This window comes from Epinephelus lanceolatus, chromosome 22 (assembly GCF_041903045.1).
Source record: "Epinephelus lanceolatus isolate andai-2023 chromosome 22, ASM4190304v1, whole genome shotgun sequence".
NCBI classification, from domain to species: Eukaryota; Metazoa; Chordata; class Actinopteri; order Perciformes; family Serranidae; genus Epinephelus; species Epinephelus lanceolatus.
The window spans coordinates 1,119,120-1,140,115 of NC_135755.1; the positions used below are offsets into that span (position 1 = coordinate 1,119,120).

At 44.7% G+C, this 20,996-nt stretch overlaps 3 protein-coding genes across 10 annotated transcripts; 2 read left to right on the top strand and 1 right to left on the bottom strand.

The window, feature by feature from the left end:
* The first annotated feature begins 283 nt into the window (after positions 1 to 283).
* Positions 284 to 6,130, top strand: LOC117246462 (low affinity immunoglobulin gamma Fc region receptor II-like). 4 transcript variants are annotated; one of them, XM_078164188.1, is made up of 10 exons: positions 286 to 622; positions 1,227 to 1,347; positions 1,445 to 1,492; positions 2,981 to 3,244; positions 3,354 to 3,596; positions 3,679 to 3,819; positions 3,925 to 3,972; positions 4,689 to 4,763; positions 5,340 to 5,449; positions 5,629 to 6,130. In XM_078164188.1, exons 2-9 carry the CDS (start codon positions 1,317 to 1,319, stop codon positions 5,447 to 5,449), a joined length of 960 nt encoding a protein of 319 aa, XP_078020314.1. In that variant the 5' UTR covers positions 286 to 622; positions 1,227 to 1,316; the 3' UTR covers positions 5,629 to 6,130. The 4 variants fall into 4 exon arrangements, with proteins under 4 accessions (XP_078020315.1, XP_078020314.1, XP_078020313.1 ...); XM_078164187.1 differs by having other exon boundaries at positions 287 to 622; positions 3,925 to 4,005; XM_078164189.1 differs by lacking the exon at positions 1,445 to 1,492 and having other exon boundaries at positions 284 to 622; positions 3,925 to 4,005.
* A 4,711-nt stretch (positions 6,131 to 10,841) lies between these two features.
* LOC144459704 (Fc receptor-like protein 5) lies at positions 10,842 to 14,195 on the top strand. 2 transcript variants are annotated; one of them, XM_078164190.1, is made up of 5 exons: positions 10,842 to 10,880; positions 11,067 to 11,123; positions 11,282 to 11,533; positions 12,263 to 12,508; positions 13,208 to 14,195. In XM_078164190.1, exons 1-5 carry the CDS (start codon positions 10,850 to 10,852, stop codon positions 13,447 to 13,449), a joined length of 828 nt encoding a protein of 275 aa, XP_078020316.1. In that variant the 5' UTR covers positions 10,842 to 10,849; the 3' UTR covers positions 13,450 to 14,195. The 2 variants fall into 2 exon arrangements, with proteins under 2 accessions (XP_078020316.1, XP_078020317.1); XM_078164191.1 differs by having other exon boundaries at positions 13,211 to 14,195.
* A 201-nt stretch (positions 14,196 to 14,396) lies between these two features.
* LOC117246197 (uncharacterized) lies at positions 14,397 to 20,993 on the bottom strand. Of its 4 annotated transcripts, none has more exons than XM_033609983.2 (6): positions 20,838 to 20,908; positions 19,586 to 19,675; positions 19,317 to 19,434; positions 17,330 to 17,608; positions 17,116 to 17,235; positions 14,402 to 15,682 (listed from the first exon to the last, which is right to left on the bottom strand). In XM_033609983.2, exons 3-6 carry the CDS (start codon positions 19,423 to 19,425, stop codon positions 15,114 to 15,116), a joined length of 1,077 nt encoding a protein of 358 aa, XP_033465874.1. In that variant the 5' UTR covers positions 19,426 to 19,434; positions 19,586 to 19,675; positions 20,838 to 20,908; the 3' UTR covers positions 14,402 to 15,113. The 4 variants fall into 4 exon arrangements, with proteins under 4 accessions (XP_033465871.1, XP_033465874.1, XP_033465873.1 ...); XM_033609982.2 differs by having other exon boundaries at positions 19,317 to 19,460; XM_033609980.2 differs by lacking the exon at positions 20,838 to 20,908 and having other exon boundaries at positions 14,397 to 15,682; positions 19,586 to 20,800.
* Positions 20,994 to 20,996: the final 3 nt, after the last annotated feature.

The window sequence follows — 20,996 nt, forward strand, 5'->3', positions numbered from 1 at the left end:
TTTACATCACATGACATTGTTTGACAAGGTGTGACATGGTTATACACAAACCGCTGCAACTCAACTCTGACAGTAACTGGCGGCAGGATATTAAACACACGTCATGAGTGGAACAGGGAAGTGGAGTCGACCTGTGTGATTAACTGTGATGTGTGTCTGATCACTGCAGAGGGCAGGAGAGGCCTGTCACATGTTTGAGTGTGTGTGAGACAGAAGGAGATAAAGACCCCATGCTACCACGCTGTACAGCACGCCAGAGAAAGATTCAGCACGTCCCAGCACAGAGTCTGTCTGATACAGTGTGCCAAAAATACCAGGATGTTCACTACACCTGGTCTGGTTCTGCAGTCTGTAAGCCAGCATGCTTCACTGGATACTCTGACCAGTTCAAATGAGGTTTTTCCAAACAACTTTTTATGTCGGGGCTTCAGGACACTTGGATCACTACGGACGAGCAGTATGGAGATATTTTGTGGTTTCAATGATGTGTTTTTGGACGTTTGAATCTGGGGCGCCGTCAGCCTCCATTAGGTGGAGTTGTGTTGCTACCTCCTCTCCCCTTGGATCTCTGCAAGTGATGTGAGGACTCTAAAACTTCACCTGAGCCTCCCTCGGCATATGGGTGAGTAGATAATGGCTGGATTTTTATTTTTGGGTGCACTATCCCTTTAAACTACTCACATCATGAGGAACAGCAGCAGAGCTCTGCAGGTTGATCTCCGTCTCTGCAGAGCTCAGTAAGTGGCGTTTGTTTCATCTCCATCATGCGGGATATAAAGCTGACCCTCCCCACTCACCACCTGCTGCTCACCTGTTCCTAACACCTCCCATCAGCCCTGCAGTATGAACATGCTTTCAGCTTATCTCTCCAGGTTACTGCTCTGCCTGCAGGACTTTCCCTCTTGGATAGGTTTGGTCTGGTGTAACATGAACTCTTGTCGTCGTGCTCCTTCAGTCAGTCTCTGAGCCTTTGCGGCATCACAGTGCACGCTGAGTCTGCTTCATTGACATGGAGATGATGTACTGTCTGGACAGGACCTTAGCCTGGCTGTTTGCTCTGACAGTGACAACAGTCTGCATATCATAATCCACCTGATGAGCTCACTGTGTTGGCTTGCTGCTCGTGCAAGTGACTCTGTGCTCTGGTGCTGCTTCAAGGCTCGACCAGTCAAACCCTGGTGAGTTCAGCTCGTGTCACAGATTAACTCTAGTGTGTCGGTCACCAGAAATAAGCTGCACAGGAAGAGGAAGTCCTCACCTACACAATAAGCTTCTGTCACTCAGTGTGATGTTCAGACAGTCGGCAGGAAGACAGCATGGAGGTCACCGCTCTCTGCGTCACTCTGTGTGAGTACTGAGTCTGTCTGTCTCTCAATCTGTCTCTATAAGAAATATAAATCATGTTGTATACAAACGTACCTGTTCTTTCACTCTGTGTCTCCAGTAATGAGCACGTTGATGCTTCTGCACTGTTACTGTGCTGACACAGCTGGTAAGTCTACGTCAACAAATCTTCAGAGATCTAACAGCTGACAGAAAAAGGTTGATTCAAAGTATACTTTATCATGTGAATCTATCCAGGCCCTCAGAGTGTGCCCATAGATTCAAATCTGCCTTTTCTAAAAGTGTTTGATACGATTCTGTAGGAAACAATACAGAGTGTCTCCTCTTTGCTTTGAATGCTTTTAAAATTAAAGTCTGCTCATGATGAAAAGTGCTCACTGTGATCAATGGGCAGTCAGCATGTTCTCATTCTCAAGTCGTCAAGTCCTGAACCAGATAGCACCAGTAGTGTTGGTGTGATACACTGCTGGACGGCGTCAGTCCAATCAGCAGAGACTCGTTTTTAATAGTAAAAGAATATCTATTAACACTAGTCCATAGCCATTGGTAGCTGTGTCACCTTCTACCTATGCCAGTCCTCAATGCCTATGTGCAGTTTCACATAGATTGACTACATCAGTGAGTAGAAAAACGTGGGACAGACAGAATGACTGACTGACAGAATGACACACTGACAGTTTCTGTGATTATGTACAGCATACCATACCATGACTTAGTCATACCAAACATTAGAAAACAACACCAACATTGGTCCACAGGGGGAGCCACAGCGATCGGTCGCATTTTAGCCATTTTGAAGCATTTTTCTGTTGTTATAGCGCCACCCAGTTGCCAATTAGAGTTAAATTTCTCCAGTCACCTTGAGGCGTCCTGTTCTACATATCTACCAAGTTTAGTAAAAATCCATATGGCGGTTAGGCCTAGATAAGAAATGAGCTCTCTAGCGCCCCCATTTTGTTTGATGGGGTCAATAATGGAGGGGTCCCCTCAGATTATGTGTGCTCATATGCCTACAAAGTTGCGTGGTGATGGGTGAAACCCTTGAGATGTTATACACCTTTATGTGATGAGCCACGCCCTCCGCAATATTCGGATAACATGTGCACATAGAATGAAACATGTGGAAAGTATTTTAGACCTCGTAGACTTGGTTTGATTTTAGGAGGGTGATGGATCCATAGTTGGATAGGGAACTCCCCCGGGGTGGAGAGGCTGGTGGTGGTCGAGGTGGTGAAGATGGAGAAGTGTTGATGATGTGGATGAGTAGAAGAATGAGTCTTTATTGAGCTTGTCCTGGACTCTGGGTACGATGGTTGGAGGTGATCAGGGTGGAGGAGGGATGACAGCTGACAGCAGCAGAGGAGAGAGCAGATCTAAAACTCTGGATAACTAGTAGAGTGAACAGCCAGTCAGCTGATTAGAGGAGGCAGACGCTATGTGACGACTTGGGATGAGAACGTGTTGGCAGAGCACACGCAGCGTTCAGTCCCATCCAAAGAATTTAGTTGTTCTTACAAAGCAGACGCCTCCTGTCTCCTCCATCAGGCGTGACCTTTTGTTTCTGTGCTTTCAAATCACTTGTGTTTTGTTGAGAGAAGTCACATTAAAATAAATATTTGCTCTGTCTTACTCCCAGGTGGAGTGTTCCTCCGCGTTGTTCCAAACAAGCTGCAGTTCTTTGAGTACGACTCTCTGTCCTTTGAATGTGAGGGATCTGAAAACATGATGGAGTGGAGAGTGATGAGGAGGATGATGGGCGTCGACACAATATGTGCGTCTGAGTGGAATCAGTCATGGGGACCCTGTTATATTCAACATGCCTATAAAGCAGACAGTGGAGAGTACTGGTGTGAGGCTGCAGACGGAGAGAGGAGCAGCACCATCAGCATCATCGTCGCTGGTACCTCATGTCATATCAGCTGAACCAAATGTTCTTGTTGTCATGGCAGCAAAATGGTGTATAGAAGTGAATGTTGGCATGAAATAATTTTGAACCTCTTGTTGCTCAGTCGGCTCAGTGATCCTGGAGAGTCCTGCTGTCCCTGTGCCGGAGGGAGACGCTGTGACTCTGAGCTGTAAGAACGAGACGACCTCTGGCCGTATAGCTGACTTCTATAAAGATGGCGCCCTGATACTGACGGGCTACGCGGGAAACGTGACCATCCGCAGTGTTTCTAAGTCTGATGAAGGACTCTACAAGTGTGACATCATCGGTGTTGGAGAATCAGCAGAGAGCCTGCTGACTGTCACAGGTGAGACACAACAAACACCCTGATGAACATATTGAAACAGGATTTGTCACAAGACGATATCATAAAGGTTTTAATTCAACAGTCTCCCCATCACCTGATGACGACACACATCCTGCCCGCCGTGCGTCCCCCAGTGTCTTCCTGCTGTGGACCATCGTGGCCATTTTCTTGGTGACACTGCCTCTGCTGGTGGTGGCACTCTCTCTGTGTGCAAACCACAGAGGTGAGAAGGAAAATGTTGAGCAACAGATACAACGTGTGTTTTACTCTCAACTCTTGGGTCTTGTTTCCTAGTTTACCAGCAAAGGTTTTCTTTTCTGATCTTCAGGGTTGTCCTACGCTTCCCCAAAGACGCCGACGTCAAGGTCACGCTCAGGTGAAACAGACACAGATAAAGAACACAGAGCATGTATGTATTGGTGCCTTCAGCCATGTGTATGTGTGTGTTTCTGTCTGTCTAATCTCACAAACTACCAGACCAATCAGCCTAATATTTGGTGTGCACATTAATGACTGTGTGCTCGATGACCTCTCATGGTTGTTTTACACTGTCGTTGACTGCTGACTCCTCGCTCCTCTGAGCCGTCTGCTGCACAACACACACACGTGGTTACGTTTAGCCGACACACACACACGTGGTTACGTTTAGCCGACACACACACGTGGTTACGTTTAGCCGACACACACACATGGTTACGTTTAGCCGACACACACACGTGGTTACGTTTAGCCGACACACACACATGGTTACGTTTAGCCGACACACACACGTGGTTACGTTTAGCCGACACACACACATGGTTACGTTTAGCCGACACACACACGTGGTTACGTTTAGCCAACACACACACGTGGTTACGTTTAGCCGACACACACACATGGTTACGTTTAGCCCTGGGGCCGCTGGTCACTGTTACACAATAAAGGTGACCGACTGTGAATCATGCCGACATGAAAGGTTGTTTCTGACACTGGACGTCACTGACTAAGTGTTGGATTTCGATGACTTCAGAGTGAGACCAGGTTGGCATGAACACCTCTGAGACTAAATCCAAATTAAATGCTCCTATTTCTCTGTTTTGTTTCTTGCAGTGTCCAAAGTGATCAATATAAATCATCTACAGATGATGACGTGTTCTCCAAACACAGAAGTCATCACCTTCACAGGTACTTTATGTCACACACATAAAGACACAATAATGCATCTCAACTCTTTAAGTTCACCGCCCTGCACGCTGATGCCTCCGACAGCTGTTTGAATCAGTGCTGCCTCGGTGTGTCAAACACAGAAGGTTGAGAGCCCAGACTGACGTCAGTCCAGTATCTGTAAAGGTCAGTGTGAGTTCAACCAGCTGCAGGTGTCTTGTCACATACAAACTGTGAGAGCAAACCACAGAAAGAAAGATGTGGGGCCCTCAGGTCTGCCCAACTCCCCCACAGCCTCCAGTCACACATGCATCAACAGCTCTTTACGTATCTCACCAAACAGCCTCGGTGCGTTGCTCCAACACTCTGTGGTGCAAGAGGGCCTCGACCTCCGTCTACACCCACCAGGTTTCTGTCCAGGTTTAGTTTACCTCTTCCTCGTGTTCATGTAGACCTATATGAGTCAAAGTGGAGGTAGCTTTCCCCCTGGTCCTCTGTTCCATGGTGACACTAACATGCAGTTATACAGTTGGATTCAAGAATAAATAAAAATAATTTTCCCGCCAACGAGCTGCAGTGTTTCACTTGTTTCCACAGAAGAAGCAGCAGCATCCAGCTTCACAGAGACTCCAGACACCCACCCTCCCTCAGCTGATACAGACCAGTGCACGACTGATGAAAACAGCTTCTACTACACCATTGACTAGGTGAGATCCACAGTGACACTGCTCCCTATGTGCAGTTTGCAGAAATGTAACATGGAGAAGGCTAAATGAAACCCACAGTAATAACCTCAGCATGAATCCAAAAAGATTTTAAGTGCAAAAAAAGTTGCATCCTGTTTCTAACCTTTCTTATTAATGAATGGCTGGTGTGTGTCCTCCAGGTCACTGACAGCAGAGACGTCTGGCTGAAGGAGAGACGTGTAATATTACGACTGACATGTTTTTACTGACATGTTGTACAGGAAGACTGTGCTCCTGTGATGAAGAACAAAAGAGCTGTCAGTGTGTGTAAAGTGATTGATTTTGTACTGATCACAGCTGTGTGTGTTCAAAGCTTCTCTAAATATGGACCGCTGTGGTTCTCAGCTGTCTCACAGCATCAGGGTCTCTTTTAAAGAGCGAGCTGTTTATTGTCAGTTAAACCACATCGCTCTGTCTGCTCACACGTCTGTCTATAAGAACACAGCTGCTGCAGCCTTTAATACACTCACTGTGGTCAGCTGATGACGTTTTGATGTGACGTGACTTAGATCTCACGCAGCCTGAAATAACTTCACATGAAGGTGTTGAACCACTGATATGGTTATAAAACGTGCTGTAGCACACAGGAAATGTGCAGTTTCATACAGTCTCTTTCAAAATAAAAGCACTATGTCAATACAACACCACCAACTCATGTTTTTTTTCCTTCAACAACACACACACACGTGGTTACGTTTAGCTAACACACACACGGTTACATTTAGCCAACACACACACGTGGTTACGTTTAGCCAACACACACACGGTTACATTTTGCCGACACACGCACGTGGTTACGTTTAGCCAACACACACACGGTTACATTTTGCCGACACACGCACGTGGTTACGTTTAGCCAACACACACATGTGGTTACGTTTTGCTGACACACACACGTGGTTATGTTTAGCCAACACACACACATGGTTACGTTTAGCCAACACGCACACGTGGTTACGTTTTGCCAACACACACACGGTTACATTTAGCCAACACATATGTGGTTATGTTTAGCCAACACACACACGTGGTTACGTTTAGCCAACACACACACGTGGTTATGTTTAGCCAACACACACACGGTTACATTTAGCCAACACACACACGTGGTTACATTTACCCAACACACACACGGTTACATTTTGCCGACACACGCACGTGGTTACGTTTAGCCAACACACACACGTGGTTCCGTTTAGCCAACACACACACGTGGTTACGTTTTGCCAACACACACACGTGGTTATGTTTAGCCAACACACACACGTGGTTCCGTTTAGCCGTCACACACACGTGGTTCCGTTTTGCCGACACACACACATGGTAACATTTAGCCAACACACACACGTGGTTACGTTTAGCCAACACACACACATGGTTACGTTTAGCCGTCACACACACGTGGTTCTGTTTTGCCGACACACACACGTGGTTACGTTTAGCCAACACACACACGTGGTTATGTTTAGCCAACACACACACGTGGTTCCGTTTAGCCGTCACACACACGTGGTTCCGTTTTGCCGACAAACACACATGGTAACATTTAGCCAACACACACACGTGGTTCCGTTTAGCCAACACACACACGTGGTTACGTTTAGCCGTCACACACACGTGGTTCCGTTTTGCCGACACCACACGTGGTAACATTTAGCCAACACACACACGTGGTTACGTTTAGCCGACAGACACATGTGGTTCCGTTTTGCCGACACACACACGTGGTTATGTTTAGCCGACACACACGTGGTTACGTTTAGCTGTCACACGCATGTGGTTACGTTTAGCTGTCACACACACGTGGTTCCGTTTTGCCGACACACGCACGTGGTTACGTTTAGCCAACACACACACGTGGTTACGTTTTGCCGACACACACACGTGGTTATGTTTAGCCAACACACACACGTGGTTACGTTTAGCCGTCACACGCACATGGTTAGGTTTAGCCAACTCACACACACACACACGTGGTTACATTTTGCCGACACACGCACGTGGTTACGTTTAGCCAACACACACACGGTTACATTTTGCCGACACACGCACGTGGTTACGTTTAGCCAACACACACACGTGGTTCCATTTTGCCGACACACACACGTGGTTACGTTTAGCCAACACACACACGTGGTTATGTTTTGCCGACACACACACGTGGTTATGTTTAGCCAACACACACACGTGGTTACGTTTAGCCGTCACACGCACATGGTTAGGTTTAGCCAACTCACACACACACACACGTGGTTACATTTTGCCGACACACGCACGTGGTTACGTTTAGCCAACACACACACGTGGTTACGTTCAGCCAACACACACACGTGGTTACGTTTTGCCAACACACACACGTGGTTACGTTTAGCCAACACACACACGTGGTTACGTTTAGCCATCACACACACGTGGTTACGTTTAGCCAACACACACACGTGGTTACGTTTTGCCGACACACACACATGGTTATGTTTAGCCAACACACACACGTGGTTACGTTTAGCCGACACACACACGTGGTTCCGTTTTGCCGACACACACACGTGGTTATGTTTAGCCGACACACACGTGGTTACGTTTAGCTGTCACACGCATGTGGTTACGTTTAGTCGTCACACACACGTGGTTCCGTTTTGCCGACACACACACGTGGTAACATTTAGCCAACACACACACGTGGTTACGTTTAGCTGACACACACATGTGGTTCCGTTTTGCCGACACACACACGTGGTTATGTTTAGCCGACACACACATGGTTACGTTTAGCTGTCACACACACGTGGTTATGTTTAGCCAACACACACACATGTGGTTCCGTTTAGCCAACACACACACGTGGTCATGTTTAGCCGACACCCACGTGGTTACGTTTAGCCAACACACACACATGTGGTTACGTTTAGCCAACACACACACGTGGTTACGTTTTGCCAACACACACACGTGGTTATGTTTAGCCAACACACACACGTGGTTCCGTTTAGCCGTCACACACACGTGGTTCCGTTTTGCCGACACACACACATGGTAACATTTAGCCAACACACACACGTGGTTATGTTTAGCCAACACACACACATGGTTACGTTTAGCCGTCACACACACGTGGTTCTGTTTTGCCGACACACACACGTGGTTACCTTTAGCCAACACACACACGTGGTTATGTTTAGCCAACACACACACGTGGTTACGTTTAGCCGTCACACACACGTGGTTCCGTTTTGCCGACACACACACATGGTAACATTTAGCCAACACACACACGTGGTTACGTTTAGCCAACACACACACGTGGTTACGTTTAGCCGTCACACACACGTGGTTCCGTTTTGCCGACACCACACGTGGTAACATTTAGCCATCACACACACGTGGTTACGTTTAGCCGACACACACATGTGGTTCCGTTTTGCCGACACACACACGTGGTTATGTTTAGCGGACACACACGTGGTTACGTTTAGCTGTCACACGCATGTGGTTACGTTTAGCTGTCACACACACGTGGTTCCGTTTTGCCGACACACGCACGTGGTTACGTTTAGCCAACACACACACGTGGTTACGTTTTGCCGACACACACACGTGGTTATGTTTAGCCAACACACACACGTGGTTACGTTTAGCCGTCACACGCACATGGTTAGGTTTAGCCAACTCACACACACACACACGTGGTTACATTTTGCCGACACACGCACGTGGTTACGTTTAGCCAACACACACACGGTTACATTTTGCCGACACACGCACGTGGTTACGTTTAGCCAACACACACACGTGGTTCCATTTTGCCGACACACACACGTGGTTACGTTTAGCCAACACACACACGTGGTTATGTTTTGCCGACACACACACGTGGTTATGTTTAGCCAACACACACACGTGGTTACGTTTAGCCGTCACACGCACATGGTTAGGTTTAGCCAACTCACACACACACACACGTGGTTACATTTTGCCGACACACGCACGTGGTTACGTTTAGCCAACACACACACGTGGTTACGTTCAGCCAACACACACACGTGGTTACGTTTTGCCAACACACACACGTGGTTACGTTTTGCCAACACACACACGTGGTTACGTTTAGCCAACACACACACGTGGTTACGTTTAGCCATCACACACACGTGGTTACGTTTAGCCAACACACACACGTGGTTACGTTTTGCCGACACACACACATGGTTATGTTTAGCCAACACACACATGTGGTTACGTTTAGCCGACACACACACGTGGTTCCGTTTTGCCGACACACACACGTGGTTATGTTTAGCCGACACACACGTGGTTACGTTTAGCTGTCACACGCATGTGGTTACGTTTAGTCGTCACACACACGTGGTTACGTTTTGCCGACACACACACGTGGTAACATTTAGCCAACACACACACGTGGTTACGTTTAGCCGACACACACATGTGGTTCCGTTTTGCCGACACACACACGTGGTTATGTTTAGCCGACACACACATGGTTACGTTTAGCTGTCACACACACGTGGTTATGTTTAGCCAACACACACACATGTGGTTCCGTTTAGCCAACACACACACGTGGTCATGTTTAGCCGACACCCACGTGGTTACGTTTAGCCAACACACACACATGTGGTTACGTTTAGCCAACACACACAGACACGTTTTTATGTTTAGCCAACACACACAGACACGTTTTTATGTTTAGCCAACACACACACACACGGTTACGTTTAGCCAACACACACACGTGGTAACGTTTAGCCGACACACACACAGTTACGTTTAGGAGAAAAGAACAGAGTTTGACTTTAGAATCTTACGAGACACAAACACCACTCTCTCAGGCGAAAGTCAGTGTTTGTTTGACCCACCCCCTCCTGCCTGCCCTTCTCGAACTTTCGCCGCCTTAACCTTCGTCCTCGTCCCTCCGCATTTCCCCCTGACACCGCCAGGCTATGACTTCAGACAGCCACATATCATGCTGACATCAAACGCCTTTTTCCGTTGGTTTCTGATGCTGCCCAAGTGCTGGATTTCGACGACTTCAGAGTGACACCAGGCTCACCGTTCATGACCATCATCCTCACATCACGGCGGAGTCATTGTGTTCAGGAGTAGCGAGACCAAAGCCTGGTGTGGCGGCTGCATGTCTTTCAATCAAAGTGAGTCTCAGAACCTGCAGTGTTTAGTTGTTTGTTAATTCCCCCCATTTAACAACATCATGCTCATCTACGCTTCAGCACAAGCTGACTCTTGCATCAGCATCAGCACCAGCCACACAGGAAGAGGAAGTGCTCACACTCTTTAAACTTCAGCTGTGCCTCAGTCTGATGTTCAGACAGTCGGCAGGAAGACAACATGGAGGTCACCGCTCTCTGCGTCACTCTGTGTGAGTACTGAGTCATCTCCATCTGACATTTAGCAACAGAATATAAGTTTATAACTGTAAAAGTCATGTTGTTATTACGTCAAGAGTCAGAGCTCATATTGTATTCAGAGAATTAACATTTATAGCATTTACTTACAGAAATAAAATCAGTCTGATACTCACTGTTCTCTTCTTTCATCTCTGCAGATATCAAAGTGTTGATGCTGCTCTTTGCACAGTTTCACCTAAATTCAGCTCAGGACGGTGAGTAGCAGCCAGTAACATGTTGACTTCATGACACTTGACACCCTCTGCATTTATAAAGTTCAGTCAATTTGATCAGAGCTCTAAGCGCTAACGGTCAGACTGTCCTGAGAACATGTTTGTCTAAATGTCTCGTCCTCTCTGTGTCTCTGTCTCAGCTCTGATCGTTCCCACCAAACTGCAGGTCTTTGAATACAGCTCCGTCTCCATCAACTGTCAGGGCTCAAACTCCACCACTGGGTGGACCGTCATGAGGAAGATAAAGGGAAAGGTCGGTGAGTGTGTGAGCACCTGGCTGACGACACCAGTGTCCAGCTGTGCCATCAAACCTTTGTACTCAACAGACGGCGGAGAATACTGGTGTGAGGCTGGAGAGGAGAGAAGCAACGCCGTCAACATCACCATCACCGGTAATGGACTGAGTCATATTATAAAATGTTCATGATTAACGTCCTTCAAGTTATGTAGACTTCTTTTTGCAAGATTTCTGAAGTGCAGTGAAGTTGAAGTGAAGGTTTGGGAAATAAGTTCAGAACACATCATTATATGTTTATGGAAAACTGTTAGCACCTCACACATCTTGGTCCTTAAAAGACCAAAACAAGCATAAAATAAAATAACTGGCATCTGACTATATGATGACAAACACTGTGTGTGTGTGTGTGTGTGTGTGTGTTCTACTCACTGACGTGGTCAATCTATGTGAAACTGCACATAGGCATTGAGGACTGGCATAGGTAGAAGGTGACAAAGCTACCAATGGCTATGGACTAGTTTCCTTTCAATCTCCAAACAATGTCATCATCAACACAAAACTACAATCCAGGTCATAAAATATGTAAATATAAAAGACAGGTTTGTCAAAAATGAGCAACACAAGAGCATATTGTATAGATATCTTTAGTACATATGTAGATTGAACTATAGGTATCTTATATATGTTGTAAACTTATATCTTCATATATTCAGATATATTCAGAGGTTTAAACTGTGTTTGTATGCTCACTTATTGGGACTCTGTAAAGTGTTTCCTAATGATGAGTTTAAAAACTTTTTGTACCCCCCCCCCCCCCCCCCAGACATAGACATCGACAGATCAAACTGACATTTGAACATTGTGTCTGATTCATTTTGTCCAGGCGGCTCAGTGATCCTGGAGAGTCCTGTCCTCCCTGTGACGGAGGGCGACACTGTGACTCTGTGCTGCAGAAGCAAAACGACCTCGTCTGCCCTCATTGCTGATTTCTATAAAGACGACCTCCTGATCGGCACCAGCTCCACCGGAGAGATGATCGTCCACAGTGTCTCTGCATCTGATGAAGGACTTTACAGATGCAGCATCTCTGAGTTTGGAGAGTCGCCGCAGAGCTGGCTGGCTGTCAGAGGTGAGACAAGATTTAAATACATATTGATGGTTTGAGGACAACATTACGACATGATAAAACCTTTTCATGACTGTTTTTCTTTTATTGCGTGAGCTTGGCTCTGAATACAATACATTTCATATTCTGTGTCCTAAGAGGTTTATCAAGTATCAAGTGGTTACTCTTAGAGAGAAAGGTCTCTGAAAACAGAAGGCAACATGAGTGTATTGTGTGCACAGCCAAGTTGCACGGCAGCAACTCAACAATGGTTCAGTCACAGAGGAAACGTGTGAGCTCAGCATGGATCTTATTTTCCCAGTACTAATAGAAACTCTCATGAATGTGCTCATGACTTCTCTTGAAGAGGCTCGACCCATAAACACATCAGTTAATTCCAGGATAGGTGACCAATAGACCGGGACATGGTTAAACACTGAAACATACAACAACAGCCAAAGTAAATCCCTTTTCATGCTGCGTGCTACAACAGCAACAATTCAACATGTTTCGTCCGTGACTGTAAACCAACCAGGTTCGATCGACGGACCTCGTCTGTTTCTCAGTTGAACCAAACACTTGTTATTCCAGCTGTGTACACACTGTTTGTTTTTGTTTGTCTCTTCACTTGTTTTAAAGCTTTATGTTTATGGATCTATTGATGCTTAATTCAAGGATATTTTCAGCATGCATGATGCAGTTGTGTTTTCTGTGTCTTGGCAGCAGTTCCCAGGGAGACTCCGCCCCCTTCAGACGACTCATGCCACGCTTACCTCATCTTAAGGACCACTTTCAGCATTGTAATGGTGGCTCTGCTGCTGCTGCTGGTGGGACTGCTCCACTGCGGGAAACTCAGAGTCACACAAATTGTCACTGTCACACACTCACAGGCAGAGACGACTGCCACCGTGAACAAGACAGGCGAGTCAGTGACGGAGGACACTGAGGGCGGAGTTAGTCTATAAGATGATGTAGTCCAGGTGATATGTTGGTGTTTTTTAATTGGTCGATACTTCAATTCCATGTCTTCATCCTGTTTGGGAAACCATCACCGCTGTAGTGTTTTCATGTTACTCACTTCCATCTGCTTTTCATGCAGCTTGACTCTGATGTTTCAGCTCAGCTGTGAGCAACATGAACACGCGTGTCAGCCTTCATTAGACGGGTCGTAGATGTCTTGTGTCTCTTGCAGAGGTTATTGTCAGACTTTGTTACGAGCAGCAAAGGTCAAAACCCACAGATGAACGCTTCACCTATTTTTAAAAGCCGCGCTGTGCGTCGTCTGCTTCTATGTTATATTTTACACACTGCAGGTGCTGGTGACAATTTGGGCTCCACACACACAAAGCACACACAGACTGAGACTGAATAAAGCTGAAGGGCCCGACGAGGCTGCAGCAGTGACACAACATCTCTGTTTGACAGAGAGACTCAACGTGGGTTTGAAGAGTGAGGCCCAACCCCTAATACAGAAAAAACTGTTTTCTTTTTCTTTGTAGCAGCGACCCGCAGCTCTATAGGTCACTCTGCCAGTTGGTCGGTCCACAAATCTTTTTGTGAATAACTCAAAAAGTCCTTGACCAAAAATGCTCAAAATGAACATATTGCAACTAGAGACCATGAGTAACTATACCAGAAAGAACAACCATGATTCATCCATTAATGGCGTGATAGAAGCAAATTTGGTCGCAGCTATTGCAAATTGTTTTCTCCCAGTTTGGTGAAGCAGAGTATTCAGGTTTGAGCTGTAGGATAAACACAAAGCTCTGGTGAACAGTCACAGGACTAACTAAGTGTAACTAAGCAAAGCCATTAAAAGACAACAACTTGATTATGTATATGTATATTTATTAACCAGACTTAACAGCCCATAAACTTTTTTGTATCAACAAATAAAATATTCACAGACACTGTGATGATAACATATGAATGAATTTAAACTTTTGTCAAATGAAAAAGAGAGAACAAAGCTAGGGACATGTAGGCTACGCTGAAATATTATTGATTGATTCAGATTTAGATTCAGACAACTTTATTGATCCCACGTGAGGCAGTTCATTTGTAGCAGACTCATCCCAAGCATCAACCACAACAACATACAGTTTCCTATGTGATGCACAGTCCATTGAAACAGACCACAAGGTCATTGAAGGGCCCAAGTTTAAATAAACATATAGATACAAATATATTTAATAATTAAAATATATTGTTACATCCAATATTATAAGAATGTGTAGCCTATTATTTTAGTTTTTTGATTCATGAAGAAAGTATTTTGAGTATTTTAAATACAAAATTACTCCACTCAAAAGTATTTAGTTACAGATTACATTTGCTTTTTATCTGCCTCATCAAATACAAATTACAAAATACTCAAATAGGTATTTTAAATACAAGTAATAGAAAGACTGCCCATCCCTGATAACTAACACAGCGATTAAGAGAAATAATAATAATAACCTGTCTAAAACACAGAGCCTTCAGTCACCTGACCTGGAACATGTGTTCAGACTGTAGCTGGAGGTGTTTGTAATAAGCAGGTAGACGCTTCAGGTGATGGTGAAGGACCTGAAAAGACGCCTCAGGTTCTCTACAACAAAGTGTGTTAACAGGAAGTAAAGTGAACCAATCATGATGGATCACTGGGTGCTGTATCTATCATTTCCTCTTCTCCCTCTGACTGAAGTTTCTTCTGAACCTCTTCTCTCCTTCTCTCTGTCACCTCCAGGTGTTTCATTATTTGCTCTTTATCTCGCTCTAGTTTTCCCTTCCTCTCTGACATTTCAATAATCATCTGCTCTGTTGTCTCCAGTAGTTCCTGTGTGTTCAGTGACAGTTCATCATGTTCTCTCTTTCTCCACTCCACAGCCTTTTGGGCCTTTAAACGCTTCTGCATTTTTACTTCTTTGTCAACTTTGGTTTTCTCCCTCAGTTTCTTCTCACACTCCACCATCTGCGCCTTGTCCTCCTGCAGCAGTGAGTTGAGTCCTTGTGTCTGGTTCTTCAGATCAGTCTTCTGCTTCGTCAGTTTTTCAACCATCTGTTTTACATGTTTCAGTTCTTCCTCAGTCTTCTGTAACTCCTCATCAAGTTTTGCCTTTGTGTTGTCCAGATATATGATAGTCTCCCTTCCTGTCATGGGCGTCTCTCTGTCTCCTTCTCCCACCATCAGATATTCTGTGTTGTGGTCTGTGGTTTCTGTGTGAACACAAGAGACGTGTGTTTAGTCTGAAGTTCAAACCTGTTTAGTTAATGCAGCGTTGCCCTACGCTGATGAAAGGTTGTTGCTGTTTGTTGTTGTTGTAGCTTGGTGTTGGGACTATTTGTGAATCTCTGTCAACAACAATGAAATAAAACTGTAACTGTGTAACTGGACGTCTAAATCAGCTCATCTTGGATGAAGAGCAGAGAGAACATTGGTGTTAGCTGTGATGAAGCTGCAGCCTCTGAGCTCAGCTCTGGACCTTTAATCTCAGGACATGTGACTTTCATCAGCCAGTTAGAACCCAACAAGTTGTTTGCTCCATTCTTATGAGCTGCTGTTTGTAAAGCGGCTCACATTGAAATTAACACTTTGCACTTAGCTTCAAACCCCAACATTTAAAAAAGTTGTGTGTATTTTTTAAAGTCACTTTTTACCACATTTACAGCAAGATTTAAATTATGTTCAATGTAATCTTAATATTAAATGTAAAATCTAAATGTTAAATGTTAAATCTACATCTAAATGATAAATGTTAAATCTAAATCTAAATGTTAAATGTAGAATCGAAATGTTAAATCTAAATCTAAACATTAGATCCAAGAATAAATCTAAATGTTAAATCTAAATCTAATAATTGAATGTTAAATCTAAATGTTAAATCTACATCTAAATGTTAAATGTTAAATCTACATCTAAACATTAAATCTAAGTGTAAATCTAAATGTTAAATCAAATCTAAATGTCAAATATAAATCTAAATGTTAAATCTAAATGTGCTTGGTGAAACTAAATATTTAGCTAATATGCAAATACATACTGCCGGTCACCGGAAGTACCAAAATAAAAGCCTGGGTGGTCAGACTGTGTTTATAGCATCAAATAACGAATTAAAACCAAACTAAGAAATGAAAATGAACACTTGAACAAACATCAGCGTGATTATAACTACCTAAAATGACAGAAACCATGTTTGGGGAAATTTGATGTGTACTTTGAGTTTTTAGTGTAACATTTAACATTTAGATTTAGATTTAACATTTAGATTTAACATTTAACATTTAGATTTAACATTTAATTTTTAATATTTAAATTTAACAATTAACTTTAACATTAAATTTAACATTTAATATTTAGATTTAACGGTGAAAGATATTGCTGTAAATGTGGTAAATAGTGACTTTAAAAAATTCACACCACTTTTTTAAATGTTGTTTGAAGCTAAATGTGGCAAAGTGTTGATTTCAGTGTGAGCCACTTTACAATCGGCACCTCATACATGCTGCAGTGGATGACACTGAGGCTAAGATTAGCTGAGGGGGGTCTCAGCCCCTCTCAGCAACTCCAAGTACAATTAATGTAAGCATAACAATGAAAGAGATGTGAGTAATTTCAGCTTCAGGAAAAAAGAAAAAAAGTTGCCACCAACCTTTTTTGTTTCGTCTCCATTTCATCACGACAATGACAACTGCAACAACAGGCACGATGGACACAACCAAGCAGATGATGATACGAGCAGCAGTGCTGGGCTCGAACATGAAGAGAGAAACTGAGAGTATAAAACACAGGACACATGAAACTAGACTTGAACTGTTGGATGAACTCAGTGGAAACATCAGTCACTCACACGTCATGTTTTCTACCTGGAAGATGAACAGTTGTCTCTGTGGTGTGGTTGATGTTCCTCTGCTGGACTCTACAGGTGAAGCTGTTGCCGTGTCTCTTCTCCACAGTCACTCTGCTGCTGACAGTATAGAGGTCATCAGGACCTCTGACTGTCTCTGGAGGTCCAGCAGAGACAAGGTTTCCCTCAACGTCCAGCCACAACACCTCAGGCTCTGGATACCAGCCTGCAGACTCACACACCAACAACACTCCACTGCTGACTTTGGAAATCTCTATGTCAGGTGAGGAGACAGAGCCTGATGGAGAGTAGAAATGTAAAAGATGCTCTGAATGTAAGATCGGCACGAGCATGGAAATACCTCAGTTCATTCAGATTCAACTTTGACACTGCACCTGAAAAACCTTTCCAGTTAAACATTACTTTTCTTAGTGAGGATACATTCTGCCCTTTTAAGCTGATTGTAATGTTCTTTTTAAAACTTTGTGTTTGTAATCTAATAACTGCACTTTAGTCATTCATTTCCCCTCTAAAGGACGAACCTGAAGTTCTCCAAGATGACACCTCAGCCCTTTAGTTGGCCCAAATACCCCTGTGATCAGTCCAAGTACCCCTGAGTCCTCTTACCAGTTCCAGTGCATGTCTGGTCCGTCCAAATGTCTTGTCACCTCAGTTACCACCTGTGATCTGTACGTGCCCCCGTCAGAGAGCTGCAGTCTGGAGAGTTTCAGTGAAATGTCTCCGTGCTTCAGTCTGTCAGTGAACACTGACGTTCTTCCTCTGTATGATGGATGCTGATCACCCAGAAGTTCGTGACCAGAGCGCCACACATGAACAAATCTGGGTGTCAGGTCTGGTCTCGACCAATCCACAGCTGTGGAAGCAACATCCATAGCAGGTTCCAGGTGACACGGCAAAATGATGTCATCTCCAACTACTGCTACAATTGGCTGACGTGGGCCAATTAACTGAAGCTCACCTGAGAAGACATGATGTTATTTAATGATGGCAGGAAGAGTGAATGTATTTATGTTCAGTGTCTAACACATTGTCAACACTAGTGTCAGGACAAGCTTCAGTCTTCTTTTCTTTAGCTCCTTCTACACTGCCAGATTTTCGGCAAATGTTGGGCCGTTTTGCCGGCAAGCTGCGAGCGTTTAGACACACAGAGCCGCATTGGCGAGTTGATCCGAGGTGCCCAATTTTCCACCTCGTAGGGTAGACATATTGGTGGAACCTCTTTGGTTTAAACAGACCGAGGCGGCCTTCTGCAACGGGAGGGGCTGTTGATGACTTGTGGGAGGAGCTGTTGATGACTTGTAGGAGGGGCTGTTGATGACTTGTGGGAGGAGCTGTTGATGACTTGTGGGAGGAGCTGTTGATGACTTGTAGGAGGGGCTGTTGATGACTTGTGGGAGGAGCTGTTGATGACTTGTAGGAGGGGCTGTTGATGACTTGTGGGAGGGGCTGTTGATGACTTGTAGGAGGGGCTGTTGATGACTTGTGGGAGGAGCTGTTGATGACTTGTGGGAGGGGCTGTTGAAGACTTGTGGGAGGAGCTGTTGATGACTTGTGGGAGGAGCTGTTGATGACTTGTGGGAGGAGCTGTTGAAGACTTGTGGGAGGGGCTGCTGATGACTTGTGGGAGGAGCTGTTGATGACTTGTAGGAGGGGCTGTTGATGGCTTGTGGGAGGAGCTGTTGATGACTTGTGGGAGGGGCTATTGATGACGCTTCACGTGCGAGCCACTGGCGGTGGATAAACAGGAAACAGCTGATAGCAGGAATTAGCGAGCAGCTAGTAGCAAGAGGGAAACACAAACCTGACAGACACTGTAAAGATGAGCAACTGGGGAGACAAGGAATTGCGCGCCCTCCTTGTCCTCGCAAACCTTGCAAAGACCGTCACACAGCCTGTGCAGACAAAGTCCGATCTGTCAGATTCACACTAACCTCTAACTTGATCGAAACTTTCTAACCTTAAACACAAAATACAAAGTGAGTTACCTTCGGAGCAGTGTGTTAGCAGCAGCAGGACAACAGTGTGGTGGAAAACTAAAACACTCAGGGTACAGAGTTGAGGGTTTGGGGATCGTCCATCCTTCAGGTGAAACATCCTGGAGTTCTGGAAACAGCCAAGTCTGTCAGTTTCTGTAAATCACAGATATGTTACATCATATGTATCATCAAAGGTCAAAGGTCAAAGAAAACTTTATTATCCCCGAGGGGCAATTTGTTGTGCAGCCAGCAATCTCACACATAAAAAAAACTCATACCAGCTTAAGGTGCTGCAGTGATCTGATTGTGTCATCCAGTGGAGGAGGGGGTTGTGGAGGGCGAGTCACATCGGCAAGATGCCTGTCAGGCTGCAGACGTCCATTCAAGATCATCAAACAACAAAATGTGTCATAATTTAGCTGATAACTGCTGTTTGCTGCAGCGTTCTAGGCACCAAACATGGCTGCTATAAGAGACCTGTCGCTGCCTTTCCTGCTGGGAGTGTGGCACAAACAGTGGGTGTGTCCCACGGGGAGTGTGGCACCAGGGCTGGGTACTTTAAGCCAAAGAACATTTCTTTTGCCCATAAACAAGTGGTGTTTGTGCCTAAATCTGACCACAATATAACAACACAATGCGTATCCACTACATCAGTGGTAACTTTGTGTGCCCAAGACACACCAAAGGGGAAGCATAAAATCTGAAGGTACATCTGTATCTCTACTGGTGCACAGTGTCACAATATGACATGTGTTATCTCTCTCTTCATGACATAAAATAAAATACAATAAAACAATAAAAATAAGACAGGTAGCTTCAGGATTCTTTTCTCCTCTTCTCTCTCAGTGGTAGGTTAGCGTTAGCGTTAGCGTTAGCATCAGGGTGCTGTGCTGTAATTTGCTCCGTACAGTAAAACAAACACAACATGCTGACACAGTTTATTAAAATTCATTCATAACTGTTTGTACAGGCCCAGATGAGTGTTGTTATAATCATGTATGGTTATCACACAGGACACCATTTGAGAAACACTGCTCTACAGAACGATGCACACATGTGACATATCCATGGTTTGCAGGAATAAACAACGGCAACAATTTTTCCTGCTGATTTTATCTGATCTGATCCAACAACTGTTTTATAAAAGCAGGTTTTTGTTCTCTTCACCGTGCTGCTCATCTGTCACATTCATGTTCCACAGACTCACACATGAGTCAAACGTGACTGTGAGCCACACTGGCTAAATGACTTTTGGCAAATTCAGCACAGTAAAACAAGAGAATTAAATATTTCAGCTGCGTTTAGCTAATGCAGAATTCATTCTGTCTTTTACTGACAAAAAGAAAACTAAAGTGCTGTTGGTTGTTTTCCGATGTATGTTCACATTGAGGAAGTGGAGCTGCCTTTTTATCAGCTCTCGCTCCCTTATCTGTTTTATTTTACTATTCTTGAGGCAGTTTAGCTCAAATGTTGGTTAACTTTGAATAAAATAAGTACAGAAGATAAGTGTATTCATAAAAGCTCACGTACCTGTCGCAGGAGTCAGTTTGTCGTCTGCTGACGGAGGACTGACGGCTGCGTGATCGCAGTGAAACACCATAAATGAACTTTCACCCCAGACGTGAGGGAGAGCAACACTGTACGATGACTTGTCTGTTTCAGCCTCAGTCTGCTGCAGCTCTCTCCTAA

Excerpts from the sequence above, each read along its gene's own strand:
- LOC117246462 (XM_078164187.1), top strand. The coding sequence starts at position 1,317 with ATGGAGGTCACCGCTCTCTGCGTCACTCTGT. Across the intron at positions 3,245-3,353 it reads CATCAGCATCATCGTCGCTG|TCGGCTCAGTGATCCTGGAG; the intron begins GTACCTCATGTC and ends CTTGTTGCTCAG. Across the intron at positions 3,820-3,924 it reads TCTGTGTGCAAACCACAGAG|GGTTGTCCTACGCTTCCCCA; the intron begins GTGAGAAGGAAA and ends TCTGATCTTCAG.
- LOC144459704 (XM_078164190.1), top strand. The coding sequence starts at position 10,850 with ATGGAGGTCACCGCTCTCTGCGTCACTCTGT. Across the intron at positions 10,881-11,066 it reads CGCTCTCTGCGTCACTCTGT|ATATCAAAGTGTTGATGCTG; the intron begins GTGAGTACTGAG and ends TCATCTCTGCAG. Across the intron at positions 11,124-11,281 it reads CCTAAATTCAGCTCAGGACG|CTCTGATCGTTCCCACCAAA; the intron begins GTGAGTAGCAGC and ends TCTCTGTCTCAG.
- LOC117246197 (XM_033609980.2), bottom strand. The coding sequence starts at position 19,699 with ATGATCTTGAATGGACGTCTGCAGCCTGACAGGCATCTTGCCGATGTG. Across the intron at positions 17,236-17,329 it reads GACAACTGTTCATCTTCCAG|TTTCTCTCTTCATGTTCGAG; the intron begins GTAGAAAACATG and ends TTATACTCTCAG. Across the intron at positions 15,683-17,115 it reads ATGGAGACGAAACAAAAAAG|AAACCACAGACCACAACACA; the intron begins GTTGGTGGCAAC and ends GTGTTCACACAG.